Raw genomic sequence first — 17,400 nt, 5'->3', positions numbered from 1 at the left:
ATTAACTACAATTGCGTCACGGTTATTCAGAAAATATATTTTACTTTCTTTCATCATTCTTTTTACATTGCCATTGGTAACAAGTATATTATGTAGATTATTATTACAATGTCAACTCTACAGGTTGTATTTATTGTTGGGTTTTTTAAAATCTATTACATAGAAAGAGCTGGAAGCCAAACAAGTGTGAGTTAATTAATATATAAACATTGTGTACCTTTCCTCTTATCATTTCCAAAATTTGTTTAACCCTTCAACACATCCATTTGTTTAAAACTTCAGTTTTGTGTACCTAAATAGATAATATTTTATAAATCTAATTACTTAGATGAGTTAAAAACGAATATCAAAATAAATAGATCTATAACGAGACATTAAGTATTTTCGTTTAATTTCAGAACACATTAGTTGGACAGAAACATAAACTTCACTATCACTATGAGACCTTCAACTACACCACATTGGATTTCACTCACGCTGAAAGTCCTGCTTGGGACCCGGACTTAAACACATTGTACTGGGTTGATGTACTTAACCAAAATGTGCATGCATTTGAATTTACCACGAAACAACACCGATTAAAACATATAGGTAAATTAATTATCACTATCTTATACCTACACTATAATATTGTAATGATAAGTGTCCATGCATAAATTCCTATGGAACAAAAAACAGGATCGGTAAATGCCGATTGGTACCTACCGGGGAAAAGTGAGTGTTTTATTAAACTTGTTCACTGATCTTTTCTAATTATATTTTTGACAAGGAAATTTTTATTTCTTTATCAATGATCCTACCCCAAGAGGCGACACATTAACACATCGACACACGTGATTACGCGTGAAAAACGCATTTAGTCATACATATAAAGCACGTCAACGGTAGTTTTCAATATCTTAATTGAAACCATGAAGATTTAATTTCAATTAATTAAATGTGAACCAAGTGAAGTCCCGTATTGCCTCCGTAGGATGAGGAAATGCCATCCAACATACATTTTTTCTATTGATCGATTTTCTCTACGGACAATTGTTTAGTAGGTGATCAGCCTTCTGTGTCGTGCAAGACAAGAGCATTTATTTTTTAAGAGCCCATTTGGATATCATACCCAGGACCCCTTAATTTTACGCTCTAAGTGTGTTTATTCTGAAACTCATTTTAAATCTTGAGTTAAAATGCATATTTTCACACGAAGACAGAAGTCCTAAACAATCAAATTTTATAAAGTTAGAATATTTGTCGTATTAAAATTTAAAACTTCTGTTACATTATAGTCTGTATTATTACGTTTTTCTATCAATTATAGGAAAAGGCGAAGTAAACATCGTTTTACCAATAGCAGAAAGCAAACGCCTGTTAATTGGAGTGCAATCTTCCGTATATCTGTTAGATTGGGATGAATCTCTACCTTCATCATTACGTTTTATAGCAGCGTTAGACATAGGAAGTCCGGACAATATCTTGAATGAAGGAAAAGCTGATGTTAAAGGCAGGTTTTGGGCAGGTATTGTAATTTTATAATTGATGCCCCTTCGTTTTGTGGATATTGCTATTATAATTATTCTCTTGCTTGACCGAGCCAATTTTATAAATTAAAAAAAAAATCTGTTTAATTGTAAAGTCATGGGTACGTTAAATTAAATGTGACCGCTGCACGTGCATATTGGTATCATAAATAATTACTTTATAATAACATATTATAAAGTAGTAGGTATTTATTGTAGTCAATAGATGTTAATTGCCAGCATAACAAATTAATAAAGCAAAAATTCTTACTTTAAATGGGAACAATGGACACAATCTAATATACACGTGTACCACCTATATTTAATTAAAAAAAAACTAATGGTAATTTTTAAACTTTCCATATACATATTTTGTATCAATAATCATCCGATGTATTAATTATTATTTAACACGAAAGGCACAAAGGGTCCGCAGTACGGTGATACTGTGTTGCCAGATCAAGCTGCGCTCTACAGCTTGGAGCAACCACATTTCGAGCCAAGAGTCCAGCTGAAGCCCGTCTCTATATCTAATGGAATTGTGTGGTCTTTGAATAACAGCATTTTGTATTATATAGACTCGGATACGCGAAGGATTGATGCATTCGACTTTGATGCAAGAAAAGGACGAATTAGTAAGTTATCTCTTCATTAACCGTAACCAAAACCGTTTCATACCTCTAAGGTTTGAGAACATCAGTGATGGCAAAAGACTGAAGGACTTACTTAGTTATATATTATATGTTTTCTATAGAATTAAATCTTCTTGGTACACAGGTAAACGTCGCACAATAGTAGATATCAGCAAGTATAACTTTATGAAAACTACGCCTGAGCCCATACCTGATGGAATGACCATTGACAGGGATGGATGTCTTTGGGTAGCCCTTATGTTTGGTGGAGCGGTAAGTATATTATTTACTTTTACCCTTGTACCTATAACAGATATGGAAATAAATATGTATTTAACTTGCAACATTCACAGTAATATAACGTAAAGTACAGTTGTGTATCGATCGATAATTTGAGAGTCTTTTGAGAGTTTTAAATATTTACATTAAATTAAATGAGCGTCACACTGTCATTATTGGCAAATTATAATGCACACCACATTTAACATTTATCAATACAGTTAACATATTAAATTGTATAGGTTATTCGCATAGATCCAGATCAGAAAAAAGTAGTGGCAAAAATTAGCTTGCCAGTTTCCCGCGTAACTTCCGTGGTGTGGGTCGGAGACACTTTAGAAGAGTTGGTTGTAACCACATCGCGACGCAATATGGACGCAAGGGAGCTAGAACGGGAACCGTATTCTGGGAATTTATTTATTCTTAACAAGCTTGGTACTGGAGGAGTACGTAGCTATAAACTTATTTTTAATGATTCGGATATTTATTGAATTTGTAAAGTGTATGAGATTTTATGTTTAGTCTTCGGAATAGGTTAGAGAAATTTATTTTGATACTATTTTAAGGTAGTTAGTAATGTTTTAGTTGAAGTAAAAGTTATATTGGTATGTATAGTACAAGTTGGAAGGGCATCGTGTAGTAAATAAATAAAAGATAGTTAATTCATGATATTTTTCTTTATTTATTTTATAATTGCGTTCACAACAAGATTCATTTAACAAGATTTGTATAATGCTTTAGACTCCATCAAGATATAACAGAATGAACACGACAACAGCGAAATACTATTATAAAACGAGAAAATAATTTGAGAAAAGTTTTAATCTTCAAAATTGAGAAAAAATTTACAATCTTTTCATCTAATACAATTTTTTAATATAATTTATTTATAAATACGTCGTTTTTCACTGAATTGAAATTAATATTAAATCCTTTGACTACAACCAGATCGATTATACAGGTGTCCCACTGTTGGTATACTAAGCTCAAAGGAGGTTATAGTTTTGCATACGCTGAGTACGTAAAAAATAATTTAAAAATTCCAGACGCATTTTTTTTTCAAATAGATGAATTCTTAAAACTCTATGTGTACACCCATAAGAAGCGAGCCGCCCAACTTTGCCACCAGCACGTGAGCTGTCGTTTAAGATTATGTTTTCATAGATAAAATGCTCATATTAGAGAAGCGGTATATGCCGGCTGCGCGAAGCTAGAGAAGAAAACATGGATTTTCAGGAAAAATTTAGCAAAAAATTTTGGACGTAATTTTTTTTTTAAGTATTTTTTACGTGATCAGTGTATGCAAAACTACAAGTTCCTTCGCGCTTAGTATACCAAGAGCGGGACACCCTGTATAATTTTAATTCAAATTTATAGACGTAAAGTATATCTCATATTACAATAGTATAATAAAATACAAACGTAATTGTTTCACAATTAGGCACATTTTACCGTAATTAAAATCTATTTAACCTGTCTAGGAACCATCTAGAATAAATGAACAGCTCACACACTCATCCCCGAATTCTGACTGAGTATTATCATGCATTCTAAAGAGAGACAGTTTGAGAATTCCGATTTCTGGAGATCACTGTAATAAATATCCATCGCTTTGATATAATATTATAACTCAAGCAAGCATACCTGCAGCTGTCACCAATGGTTTTCAAATTTCATAGTTAAATATTGATTTAACATTATAAACATAATAATATAGTGTGTTTATAATATATTATTATGTTTAAATCCTAATTTTAATAGCCAGGAATATACAACGATTGGTTGGTATATTCCAAAATTCTAGAACATTTTAGAAATTTTCAGGTACACGTACGCCCCTTGTGTATTCATACAATACAATACAATATAAAACATCTAAACATCCAAATATGTTGAAATAGATCAAACACACGCTCACAATTAAAAACACTTATGAGATATTAAAGTTATATCTAATTAACAATCATATATTTTGCTATGTATCTAACTAAACTAGGTCAACTATTTTGAACGGAGAGAACAACTATTGGAATGTACATTTTTAATAATGTAAAACTAATCGTTAAATATAACTATTAAGAGACGTATCAGTCAGATATACATTTAACTCTATTTTGCAATGACGCATGTTATGTTCACGAAGCGCTTAAATTTGCTTTTCATGTTTCATGTTATAAAAATATTTGAGTAATAATAAAATAAAGGTTCTGTAAGGAAATAATTTTTACAGCACTTTAGACGTATTTTTTAATATAAAAATATTGAAAGAGATATTTTTTTAATAACTGAGATTTTATAAATTCTATTATCATGTGATAACTATTGAAAATATGCGTCTAGCATCTAGTGAAGTATGGTAGGATATCTGGGACAGACCTAGTGAACTATTTTTAAATTGTACTGAATTTAATAAAATCATTATATCAAATATTGTTGTACTAGATTTCCGCCCGCGGCTTCGCCCGCGTTTGCAAAGGAAAACCCGCATGGTTCCCGTTCCCGTGGGATTTCCGGGATAAAAACTATACTATGTGTTAATCCAAGTTACCCTCTATATGTGTGCTAAATTTCATTGTAATCGGTTCAGTAGTTTTTACGTGAAAGAGTAACAAACATCCATACATCCATACATCCTTACAAACTTTCGCCTTTATAATATATATTAGAATATTAGATTTTAACTCTTTAGACGGCCTATTGAAGGGTATGTAATATATGAACTTCTGGGAAATGAAGTAATTGTGTGGATATATTATATTTCCTTTTCTACAACGTTTAAAGATTTAGCAATTTATAGTCTCATTTCTTGGAAGCAGATTAACTGAGGTAGATGCACATTTACAACAAACGCTAGAAAGCAAAATAATGCATACTTTTATAGTTGACTGAGATTCTATAGAATGGATTTATGAGTTTCTATATAAATATTTGTACATGAATTAATAACTCTACCTTTTATGATTTTTAACTATACATAAATATAAATTAATGTCTTCATTTTCCCGAAAAGCTAATCTCTAAACTTTACAAATAGAAGAAAAAGATAGAATTTTAACATCGAAATATAAGACGCGAATGTTAGCACTAGGAAAATGTTAATAACATTGCAAGCAATAAAGGCCCATAATAATATTTAGATGAAAAAAACTATATAAGATAAATGAATGATGATGATCACTGGCAGTGGTATGGCTATACAATACCTACGTGATTCCTAATATTACCTCTCCGACTATATTAAAGTTTTGTAATTGCTTTTTTATCGGAGATAAATAGTTTTACTGTGCATATATTTTGTACACTACATATAAATAATTGTCTTAAAAATTTCTAGAAACAAATTAAAGTTGTTGGATCTTGAAATTCGGGATTCGAATCCGCGTCTCTCGCTCAGGCGGGATCACGGGTGGCCGAGTGGTCATCGGTTCGCGTCGTCCCGGTAGGCACAAGATGCGGGTTCGAATAATCGATTTTTTTATATAATGTACAAATTGCATGCATTCATATTTATTTCGAAAACATAATAATAAATATACAAACTGTTATACTTATATGAGTAAACATAACACATATAAATATACTACAATGAGGATTCCCTTAATTTTACAAACCGCTTCTTACATTAATGATCTTACTATTAGAACTTCTAGCTTTTAGACAGACCTATTATTAAAGATAATGATAATGCAGGTACTATTTTCTATATAAAATATAGACATGAATGAAATTACAACAGTTGTATTATGATTATTTTCTATAAAAATGTAATATTATATTTAAAATATTCGGAATACTTATATTATTATTTTAAATCTCGATTTTTGATGGACGCGACTATAATAAAAACAAATACATATATAGAAGAGAGTTGGTGACCATATCGTGCGTTTGCCAATTGTTTAATGTGCCATTTACACAATGGGCAGCGTTGGGCGAGCAGAGGCAATCACGATAGAGAGAGTAATCAGTAGAGTGCCTAAATGTCTATGATCGACCGTCATTGTGTTTACCGTAATATCACCGTAATAACGACAAACATCGACGAGCATTTGTTGGGCCAACGCTGCCCATTGTGAAGAGGGCCCATAAAGTTATAACTATTTTGAGTCTAATACTAACGTTACAACGACACAACCTACGCGTTTATCAACCGTGTTTTTGCCTTATTTGGTTGCCTTAAGAATTACATTCTAATAGGTTTAAACTATTTGTTTATAACTCTTTGGTTTCCATTTGAATGCAAAAATCAGTTTAAATTGATCAAGGTTAAAAGTCTTAAGAATATACCTAGAAGGGCTTTTTTTCTAATACGGCGTAAATTACCGCACCCCTAATTTTCTCCAATTCTATTATAAGTTTTTTATAACCTTTTATCCCGATGAGCCCAAACAAACCTTTTCACCAATTTTTAAATAATTTAATTACGAATCATATAACAAACTTATAATAATAACTAAATAATAATTTAATATACCCTGACAAATATCACAAAAATAACCTAAAATATGTAAGTTATAATTTAGCCAAAACCTGTTCAAATAATTAATCAAATACATAATAACGATTTCCAAATTTAAAAAATAACCAACTTAACGAATTTAAAAAGTAACTTTACAAAGAGAGCGAAAGATTGAACATTATTTTACTTTGATTCAATGATAATTTTGTATTATATTATGTTTTATGTACGAATCAAGAAAAAATTTTGATATATCAATATAACACTTTATAAGGGACTAATTATGTTTCATTTCTGACTATTTATTCTTCACTTAGATACTTTTTCATGTCCTTTATTGTTGCCGTCTTAAGCAATAAATCCACTCACGATAACGATGGTGTTGCCATCGACGTAATATATTAGGTGTTATTATCGACATAGGAAATTATGGCAAAACTTTCGTAATCTTTTATATTTTAGGTACAATAAGTCCCGTCATAATATCGAAGGTGCAACACCTTATAACACCGAAGATAATACGTTGATTGCAAAATCAACGTAATATCTTCGGTGGTACCATCGACATACGAAAATGGTAATATTTTCGAAGCGTTTTATATTTTAGGTATACTAATCCCACTCTAATAATCGCGGTGTTCGCATTGGCTCTTATTTTACGTGTTGCCATGAACATGAAAAAAGTGAATTATGTCAACATTTTTGTACTAATCTATATTTTAGGTGCAATAAGTCCGCTCATGATATCGAAGGTGTTGCCATCGGGTTGCAATCGTAACTCGCCTTGTTCAGTTCGAACTAGCAGCCAGCCGTACTCGTCCAAGCCAGTAATGGTGCCAGTTACTGGACTATCCGAGTCTTGCGTTTGTACGCGGATTTCTTCGTCGCTGGAAATATATTATTATATTAGGAAGGATTTGAAACTCGTAACTTATATAAAATTGAACATAATTTATATCTCTGCCTTTTGCTGTTATATTGGTTATAACTTATAAGAGGAATAAAGATAAAAAATTGTGAGTAGTTTCAAAGATGAAAATATCTGTGGTATAGAAAAAAAGTGTTCAAATCCTATCAATGCTCTAAAAACATGTAATTAGTATATAACTATTATCTGAACTAGGTCATTAATTATATTGTTCTTTAAACTACCCTCAAAAATATTATAAATAAACGAGAACTGTATACTTACTCATGCAACCAGTATTGATAATACTGTTTCAGAAAAGAGTCCACACCACCCTCACTATTCATTTGATCCAATATTTGCTCCAACTCAGAGCAGTATCGAGCTAGGAACTTCTCTATCGATATCGTCGCTAGTGTTGTGCCGTGTTTAGTGTTGTACTCGTTGATTATATCGTTCACACATGTCGTTGGTACGCTGTTTGATATGTTTACACCGGTTCCTGGAAAATTATATACTTAGGAAATCTGTGTACAAAAAAGAGCGTATGTGCCGAGCAGACGTGTCAGAAGTGAAACTCCTTTGGCAAGATTCAAAGATACAAAAATCGGCGCCTTATTGCATGACGTGACAGTATTGCCATGACGCGACCTTGAAATTTTATTCTCAACGCGCCTAAAGTGAAACTTTCACTTCAAAATTGTTATTATAAAGTACACATGCATATGTAACGCAAAAAAAAATGTCGAACAATGTATACAATATTTCTAATGATTTGTTTAATGTGATTATAGAGCCTTACCTATATTGATGATAACATCATCTGCCATACAACTTGCCGTTGTAATAATACCACCGATTTTCGTATCACGTCCATAGTAAATGTCGTTGGGCCATTTAATTCTGTCAACAAAATATTGTAGAGCTTCGATTTGTAGAAATAAAGTAACGTTTGCCACATTTGGCTCCTGAGACACAGTTTTAAACTAGTTCGGGAGCCGAAGGATTCATTATCTAGACCTGTATAATTATTATGTCAATAAAGATTTTTATTATTTATTTATTTATTATTGGTGTAAAAAATCGGGTAAAAAACTTATGGCGCGAAATTCGAAACATGATGGACTTCTTTATATCTTATTATATTAGCGCATTCAAACAAACAAACTAAATCTATATATCAGTATATATATCACAAATTAATAAATATTATTCATGTTAAATAAAACAAAATATAAAATTTACAGACCTGATATCGAAATGTTCGTAGGCAGGATCGCTGCGTATCGCACGCACCACTGCGAGCGCGGTTGCGTGCTGTATTAGTGGGATTGTGGGACTCATTTTCTGCCACACCTATTAATAATAATTAGCGCACAGATAATACAAATAACGATGGACTATTTTTTGGTACATTTATTTTATAAATATTAATAAGTAGTCGATGTCATTTTTTAAAGAGATATCGATCTAATTTTGACATGCGTGGGAAAACGTTTGAAATGCAATTTTACTATATATAGGTTTGTTTCGTCTTTTCTTTAACTTATCAGTGTAATTAATTGAGTATTTTATATTAATCAGTACAGAACTGCAAGTTACCATGAAGGTTTCACTAGTCTACGGTCTTGAGCATAAAGAAAAATCAAATTCCTTCAAATTTATCCCACTTTTATTCCAATACCTGGAGAGACATGACAGCCTGTCCAACAGGGGATATCCATTGGTTCGTAGCCCGCCCCCTCCCCGCGGTCTGCGCGCGCGCCACCGCGCCCGCACCGTGAGACAACTGGCCTGAGATCACTCGCTGGGTTGATGACATCACATCCGCGTATATCAGGATACGACCAATGCTTGTTGATGTTAGGTTCTGAAATTAAAATAGTTGATAGTCTTTTTACAAATCTTACAATCAATATTTTAAAAATAGAAGGTTTTATATTTTAAGATTGGGAGGGAAAGACGAAAGTCGATGTATCACGTATTGCGATTGAACATGCATAGCCGTTTTCGTGCCGCACAATTGTATTTTATCTCTACGTGAAATGGAACGCAGTTTGGAATGTTTTATGTTGAGTGAACATAAAACATTCCAAACTGCGTTAATTAGTTATTAATCATGTGTATTTCAAATCATTGCTTGAAACAGGGGACTTAAATAAAGGTTTTCTATTCATTATATCTACCGGCCATTTTAATTTAGACTTTAGAATCATGTTGCTTTCAAGAAACAAAACTTACATCAAAATATTCCACGGTAGAGAAGTTTTCAGGGCATTCATACAAATAAACAGGTAGAAAGTTTTCTGAAGGTTGTTCTACTGGCTCCTCCCCTCGCATACACCATTGTAAAGTTAAATCTCCGATCTTCTGCACTCTCTTGCCTTCCTCCGATGGACACCAACCCTCTACTAGCGATAATTTGTGCTGACAACACCAAAAAGTATAATAAGCTCAAGAAATAACTCGCTAAAGTTTCGCGACCATATTGCAGAAAATATTAAGTGATGAAATTAGCAGCCAATTTTGAACGCAATGTAAAATAAAATATTTTTAGAAAAATAAAGTTACATGCAATATAATATATACGTCGCTTTATACCTATTTATGTTGGACGTCTATTTATAGCGTTGATATAATCTATAAAGAAATTGGTCTCACAATTTTTAAATGACATCTAAAACATGTTGAGTTGTGAGTACATAACAAAGGCACAAGGGCTAAGGGCTGTATTGCCTTTACTTTGGACATTAGAAGCATAAATATCTTGGTCTTGGAATGTTAGCTATAATATGAAATTAAATTGAAAAAATATCGAATGTAGCAAGCATCCTAGAAATAAGAAAGTTAGAAATCCTTAAGTCTTTAAAGGTGAGCAGTGGAAGCAAATCTAAAAGGACAACGTTAAATCGAGCAAGCGTGTTAATTAGTTCGTTAAAGTTGGTATAATTAGCGGAGATTTCAAGATAACTTAAACAGGCAGGAAAATTTGCATTATAATCTCCTGTTTCACTATTTGCGGTTTCTATCAAAATACTTATTTTACGCTTAGATGATTACGATATTTTATTCAAGAACCAAATAAGGTCCTTCGAGCCGGATTCATTTAACAAAAATGATAGAAAATCGAAAAATAAAATATACAACGCGCTATCTGTCCTGCTAACCAATTATAATATCCAGGTAGATAAAACCTATCAAGCGAAAATGAACCTTGAAATCTCCGGAATAAAGCGTACAATTAACGAACACAAAAGCACAAGCGAGGTAGGCCTCACCGGGCATCACACCGTCACGTGGCCCGGGCCCCTGCGAGACGACGGCCACGCACCCTACCGGACAATGCCCAACTTTACACATTTCCTCTTATACTTTGTGTTTTCTATGCTCACGGGTGTTTTCTTTCTTGTTATTTTATGTGTACTTAAATTGATTACGATAGTTACTATGCAAGTGATATTCGATATACGAGTTTTAGTGTCGTGCAAAACTGAATGATGAGTCACGTGTAATGATTGCGTGACAAAAGAGTATAATAAGCTGTTCCTTTTGGGATTCATTTGTTATAATCATAAAAACTTAATCATATTTGAATGGTGCTGTAACGAGAACGAAAAAATAACTGAACAAAATAATTCTGATCAATAATGTGTTAACATTTTCTAGTGACACAAATATGATTAGTGTTAAAGTATGTGTGATGTGTGACGTTCTTTTTAATGATAATAATCTAATGATAAATGACGGTGCGCCTAAAAGCATTTCAAATAAGAGCTTTCTTGAAGTTAAGCTAGATGCACATCACAACTAAATAGACATAATATAAATACTTTCAACTATGAATAAGAGACGATTATATAGAAATAAATAATTTAAATACAATCGTCTTCAGCAACGGCTACCATGACATTATATGGGGATGCTTGATACAATAGAAAAGGAAAAAGATCTTACCACATGGTCTCCGAGGAAAAATGCCCTAGTGTAGTCGACTTGAGTTATTTCCTTAGGATCTTTGACATGGAGACCAAGAATATCACCCAGGATCTTGTGAAGGATCTCTAGCCTAGCTTCGTTGCTTCTTATACCTTCTTCGCCGAGGTAATCGCTCGGATCTGCTTCCAGATGTATCTATAGTAAAGTTAAACATTATTAAAATTATGGGAAAGAAAATAGAATTCTATGGAAAAACTGTCACTTAACTACCTAAATTTGCCTATAAAAATGTATTATATGTGAAAAAGCTACGTCAATGTTAACGTCCTTACTTCTTAATGGCACTCATGTGAAAAAACTTCATAAGTAGTGGTATACATCATTTATCAACTGGGTCTCATTCTTGCCATCTCAAGTAGTAATAATTTGAATATTGTCATTATAATGCTGTTATAAACAAATAATTTACCTGTGAAAATATAGCAATTCCGTTGTTAGTGAGGTCTGTAGCTTGTAATAAGGACGGAGTTCGCCAAGTCTCTTCAGAGGCCAAAACTTGGATATCCAATTCGTGTCCTGGATGGCCAGTATATTTCGATGGCCTAGCATATTCAATAAATATTAATAGAGAATATTAATTTTCATAGCACTCCAACGATACTCAATTTAAAAAAAGAGCGTGTGTGCCAAGCACTCTTGTCAGAAGTGAAACTTCTTTGGCAAGATTTAAAGGTGTCAACCACGGACGGTGACGGTATTGCCATGACGCGAGCTTAAAATTTTACACTCAACGCGCCTAAAGAAGTTTCACTACAATAATCTGTAGAGAATTATTATTTCATTATTATTCTAATTGTTTTTTGAGTATCGCTCGAGTTCCTTGCGATAAACATGCACTATGAGATGCTCAAAGATCAAGCCAATTCTTGTTGTATCCTCATCTACACCACATTTGATATTTTAATTCAGATTTGTTAGTAAAGCATTTTGGAATTTGCGTTAAAATATCAAATGAGATTTTCAGGTTATACTTACACTAATGAATAGAATAAGATAACACAACATTGATGCAGAGATTTTATGAATTTGTAATTGAAAATACATAGCTTAAAACTAAACTAGCAGTAATCGATGAGATGGAATGGTCTGATAAAATTTCCGCATTAATCTTGTTATACTTGGCCGTGCTTTAGTTCAAAGCTTTTATAAAAAATAAACATTTTTTTCTATTTTATCGTATTTTCAAAGTGATCTTAAACCATGCTCTATCTTCTACATCCAATTAAATAAATAAAAATTATAGCTTGTCTTGTTTAAAGTACAGTACAGTTTTTTCATTTGCATAAAAAAATAAGAAATAATCAATTTGAAGTATTAATAATCCGATATAGTGAAAATGAATAAATCTCTTTATTAAAACGCAAATTATAGTGTCTAGGAGCAAATGACTATTTATTTCTTGTTTCGTACCAACACATATTGGCATCCTGACTGGCTCTGGAAAATGGTTTATACTCTAATTACAATCACATTACTCTTATTAAAAATTGTATTAAAACATTGATTATTTGACAAAACGTATTGTCTATTTTATAGTGAAGAGTTGATATAAGAGGTAACTTACTGTCTATCACTCTCAGTGGAAAACTGTTTCTTAGCAGGAGATGCCTGATAGCAGAATATGTGATGTTTCATTTTAACAGACTTCCATTTGTCATAAGAAAACTGGACTACTTCATTTTCCCTGATCTGTAAAACGATAAAAAGACTTAAGAAAATTGAAAAACAAAAGAGATGTATTATAAAAAAAGCTAAGATGTTTCCAGTTCCCAAAACTATTTTGGAAACTGTTGCAAATTGCAATTGATATTAACAGGCGGGACTTTTTCCATTTACGTATTCTAAAATTAGATCATCAACAATATTTGTGTCCAGGTTCATTCTTTTAATTTGTCCAGTTTAAAATTTATTTTAAACTGGACAAATTAAAAGAATGAACTCTGATTTCTGAACAAACATTTCACAAAATAATATACTTTTCTTTTATATATATACAGCCGTACAAATAAAAACTTGCTTATTCAAACCTTATGCAATGCATAGATATGATAAGAATAAATAAAGAATAAGGATGTCATAATTTCTTACAAATAAATTTGGAATAACGTCGATGTATCTATGCTCACGCTATGCAATAGGCGCGAAGCGGCAACGTCGCAATTCATTCACAAAATTATGAAAAACGTTGAAATTGTCTACGGTTAAGCCTTGGTGCTGTCATTTTGCTGACGCTCGTTTGACTTCGTCGAATTTGTTTTGAAGTTTCATCATACGATGTTCTGTTTATTTATTTTTTAAATATTTATTGGAAATAATTTAAATATATCATTAAATATGCAAGCAAATGATAGATAACGCTATCAAATATCTGGAGAACAGAAGATAAACCCACCTTGAGATAGAGAGTTGCCAAATAACTGGTACTCAAAACATACAACTCCAGGCTTAGAAGACTTATATTTTCAACGAAAGTGTATATTATTGTGATAAGTTTAGAAATAAGTTTTATGTATGTATGGTTTGGCGCATGTTGTAAATAAATAAATCATTATAAATATCAAAAGGGTTTTTCATAATTTCGTATATTTTGACATTTCATACAAAATTTTCCATTTCAATAGGTACGTAATGAAATTATTAATTTGCTCAACTTTTTCTACTTCTCGTATTACTCTCATTGCTATTATCTCAAATTTAGATTGAAAATTGCTTCTAAAACTTGTAAAACACAGCACAATGTACTAAAAGATATGTTATAACTCGGTTATGTCAGACTTATACTAGGGTGGTAGCCGTAATAAGGACGGAATAGCATTAGTATGAATACTTATTACGAAGTTATACTAGGTTACATTTATTTCGTGTTTATTTGTATGATTATTCCTTATTCTTAGTTTATTCTTTGCATAAAATGTTATAACTCGTTTATTTGTACGGCTGATAGTATATAGAAGTGTGAAATAGTAAAGGTCAAGAGGTTGTTACTTTAGAGATTTCCAATACATTGCAGTGGGGAAGACATTGGCTCAGGTCAAGGTCAGTCATCGTTACTTTTACCCTTAAACTTGTTTTGCATAATCAATTTACTGCATTATCTGTATTACGCAATTTCTTGGCGTCTCCTGTCTTAAGCTAATGCTAATTTAAATTAATTAAGAATGATACAGGCAAATCTTTGAAAAGTGAGAATTAAGGGACACGTGATGTATCTTTAAAACTATTACTTATAAGTATTAATGATTAGCTTTCTCGGTTTTTTAACAGACGTTGTATGAACTAATTTCATATGTATCTTTAGAGGGTGTACCACATAGATTACGCCTTCACATTTTTATTCTCTTAGTTTAATTATAATTATGACGTTGGCATCACAGACAAATTAGATTATGTTTCTATAAAAAGCACAAGTATTTAAATCGCTATTAATGTGACGATAAACCACTTACACAATCAAAGGTTTCCGATGAGAAACTGAATGCACTTAATGATACTCATTTTAAATAAATGTTGAAGAACATAATGTGATCATCAGATAGAGATGTCTTACAAAAGTAAGTTAATTGCATAACATTCCTTCAATGTTAACATTTTATTTAAAAGGATAAATAATACATATTCATGTAATATACCATCTTCTGGTAAACTTTTAGGATGTCGAAAGTAGGCATTTCAGAATTTCAGGGGAAAAAAAATGCCACCACAACCGCAAATTACTTAAATGTTTCTAAAGAACACCAAAAAAAAACAATTTCGTAACTTACCTCAGCAGTTTTATAATGCGGCAACACTGTATGCAATAGATCGGAACAGAGCGCCAAAAGTCTGCCGCCGTCCAAGAGATGCGCTAACAGTAAAGGTGCGGCTCGACCGGCACAACCAGCCACTGCTACTAGGGCAGCTCGACCCCTCCAAGCCCCCGCGCATAATGTATCCCGGGACACACTGTATACTGTGTACCTGGGAATATAGAAATAGCTATATACTTAAGCCCTAGGATGTATTTAAAGTTATGGATATGTCGTACATGCTCTAGAATGGCAATACGAAAGTCTGGTAATTGCCCGACTCGTGAAGGCGTAATTTCTTTTATAAGTGAGAGTGAAAGAGAAGATTATAAGCGGATTGTGTTCAACCTTTTGACATTTCATTGTTTATAAACTCAATTCAATGATATCAGGAGTCAGGACAATGATACAATGTACTTACCTATCACAATCTAAAACTTTCTTCAAAGATGCTTCCAGATTATCTCTAGCTACAACACTGTCTGAATATATCAAAACGTTTGGTGATTTCGTATTAACTAATGGACGGGAACTTTTCATTGACTTCGGCGTCATTTGCGAAGGAGGACTCGTTTTACATTCCTCTTTTGCTGTAGAACAGGTTTCAACCGGGGGAGGAGGCTGCTGCTTCTTTGGCGCTGTAGTACTAACTATTCTCTTATGTGTCGTAATTGATTTAATTTGACTAGATATGTTTAAAAGTGATGTTGAAAGTTGACTCGTCCCCTTCTTCAAGTCAAGCTTCAAACTCGACTTTTTCGGTGTTATATTATGTTGTATTTCTACAGTAACATTTTCTACTACTAATTCGTTATCTGGTTCAACTTTTTGGTCTTGAACTTTCTTTGGTGATTTCTCTGGAGTTTTATGTTCTGTTTCTTGTGTTTTAGGAATTACAGGAGGCTCTTCATCATCCCCCGAGAGTGACTTAGTTGTGATTGTGCCAGCATCAGTTAACATAACATTTCGTCTAGTTATAGGTATAGTATCTACTTTTTCACTACCCCCATTCATTTCAACAGTAACACTTCTATCAGATTTAATATCTACTACTTTTGATAGTTTTCTCAAAAGAGAAGCATGGACTGGCCATTGAAATTGTTCATTGGGTAATTTGAGGCTGTGTTGAATATCACTTCGAAGTCCTCTCATGGATAAATCAGTTGCTTTGTTAGGTTCTCCTGATAGCTGAACCGCTGTATAAAAGATTATTAAATTTCAATTCCTTATAGATATTTATTTAAGTATAATATGTACATTGAACAAAATGTGACCTAACCAAGAATTAAATAAGATTACATACTTAGGAAATGCATAATCAGTTAAAATCAGATTACAGATGCATAATCAGTTTAGAACAGACTTTTCTTTTCTTTAATATTGTTGCATTAAGATTTTGCAATATAAAATTGATTGCTATTAAGTTAATTAGATGAATGGCAAAAAAGAGTGTGTGTGCCGAGCACACGTGTCAGAAATGAAACTTTTTAGGCAAGATTCAAAGATACCAAAATCGCCGTACTCCATGACGTGACGGTATTGCCATAACACAACCTTGAAATTTTACTCTCAATGCACCTAAAGAAGTTTCACTTGAATAATAATTATACTCACTTTGAATCCTCACAACTGGTAGCTTATGATCAATTATAAATTCACCACCAACAAAATGGAAGCCAACAAGGCTAAGGTGTTCAATATTTGTCTTTAAAACTATTGCCAAGTGTGATCCAGCTTTCCATGCTATTGGTTGGCCCATTGACTCCAACTAGAAATATGGAATATTTTTAAAATAATTCAAATGTTAAAACTAAAAAATTTGCATTAAAATTTT

The 17,400-nt window shown here is 32.4% G+C and overlaps 2 protein-coding genes across 3 annotated transcripts in view; one reads left to right on the top strand and one right to left on the bottom strand.

The window, feature by feature from the left end:
- Positions 1-21: 21 nt before the first annotated feature.
- On the top strand, positions 22-3,358 carry LOC149479394 (regucalcin-like). The gene is made up of 6 exons (XM_089708259.1): positions 22-186; positions 399-591; positions 1,310-1,507; positions 1,928-2,143; positions 2,286-2,413; positions 2,662-3,358. The coding sequence occupies exons 1-6, from the start codon at positions 109-111 to the stop codon at positions 2,908-2,910; spliced, it is 1,062 nt and encodes a 353-aa protein (XP_089564385.1). The 5' UTR covers positions 22-108; the 3' UTR covers positions 2,911-3,358.
- A 420-nt stretch (positions 3,359-3,778) lies between these two features.
- The window catches only part of Hcs (holocarboxylase synthetase-like protein), an 18,268-nt gene continuing 4,646 nt past the window's right edge, over positions 3,779-17,400 (bottom strand). For both annotated transcript variants that reach the window (XM_089708248.1, XM_089708247.1), the window contains exons 3-14: positions 17,181-17,334; positions 15,988-16,762; positions 15,543-15,738; positions 13,346-13,470; positions 12,191-12,323; positions 11,740-11,916; positions 10,027-10,212; positions 9,470-9,655; positions 9,035-9,141; positions 8,588-8,688; positions 8,071-8,287; positions 3,779-7,765 (exon numbers count right to left, since the gene is read on the bottom strand). In XM_089708248.1, the coding sequence (XP_089564374.1) occupies positions 7,591-7,765; positions 8,071-8,287; positions 8,588-8,688; positions 9,035-9,141; positions 9,470-9,655; positions 10,027-10,212; positions 11,740-11,916; positions 12,191-12,323; positions 13,346-13,470; positions 15,543-15,738; positions 15,988-16,762; positions 17,181-17,334 (2,532 nt within the window). In that variant the 3' untranslated portion in view covers positions 3,779-7,590. The remainder of the gene's footprint in view (positions 7,766-8,070; positions 8,288-8,587; positions 8,689-9,034; positions 9,142-9,469; positions 9,656-10,026; positions 10,213-11,739; positions 11,917-12,190; positions 12,324-13,345; positions 13,471-15,542; positions 15,739-15,987; positions 16,763-17,180; positions 17,335-17,400) is intronic.

The sequence above is a fragment of the Colias philodice genome, chromosome 20 (assembly GCF_061535455.1).
Source record: "Colias philodice isolate Cphi_HAF_F1 chromosome 20, ilColPhil1 Martin Lab GWU primary, whole genome shotgun sequence".
Lineage (NCBI taxonomy): Eukaryota > Metazoa > Arthropoda > Insecta > Lepidoptera > Pieridae > Colias > Colias philodice.
This window is presented reverse-complemented; position numbering and strand designations above follow the sequence as displayed.

Excerpts from the sequence above, each read along its gene's own strand:
- LOC149479394 (XM_089708259.1), top strand. The coding sequence starts at position 109 with ATGTCAACTCTACAGGTTGTATTTATTGTTGGGTTTTTTAAAATCTAT. Across the intron at positions 592-1,309 it reads ACACCGATTAAAACATATAG|GAAAAGGCGAAGTAAACATC; the intron begins GTAAATTAATTA and ends TATCAATTATAG. Across the intron at positions 1,508-1,927 it reads TAAAGGCAGGTTTTGGGCAG|GCACAAAGGGTCCGCAGTAC; the intron begins GTATTGTAATTT and ends TTAACACGAAAG.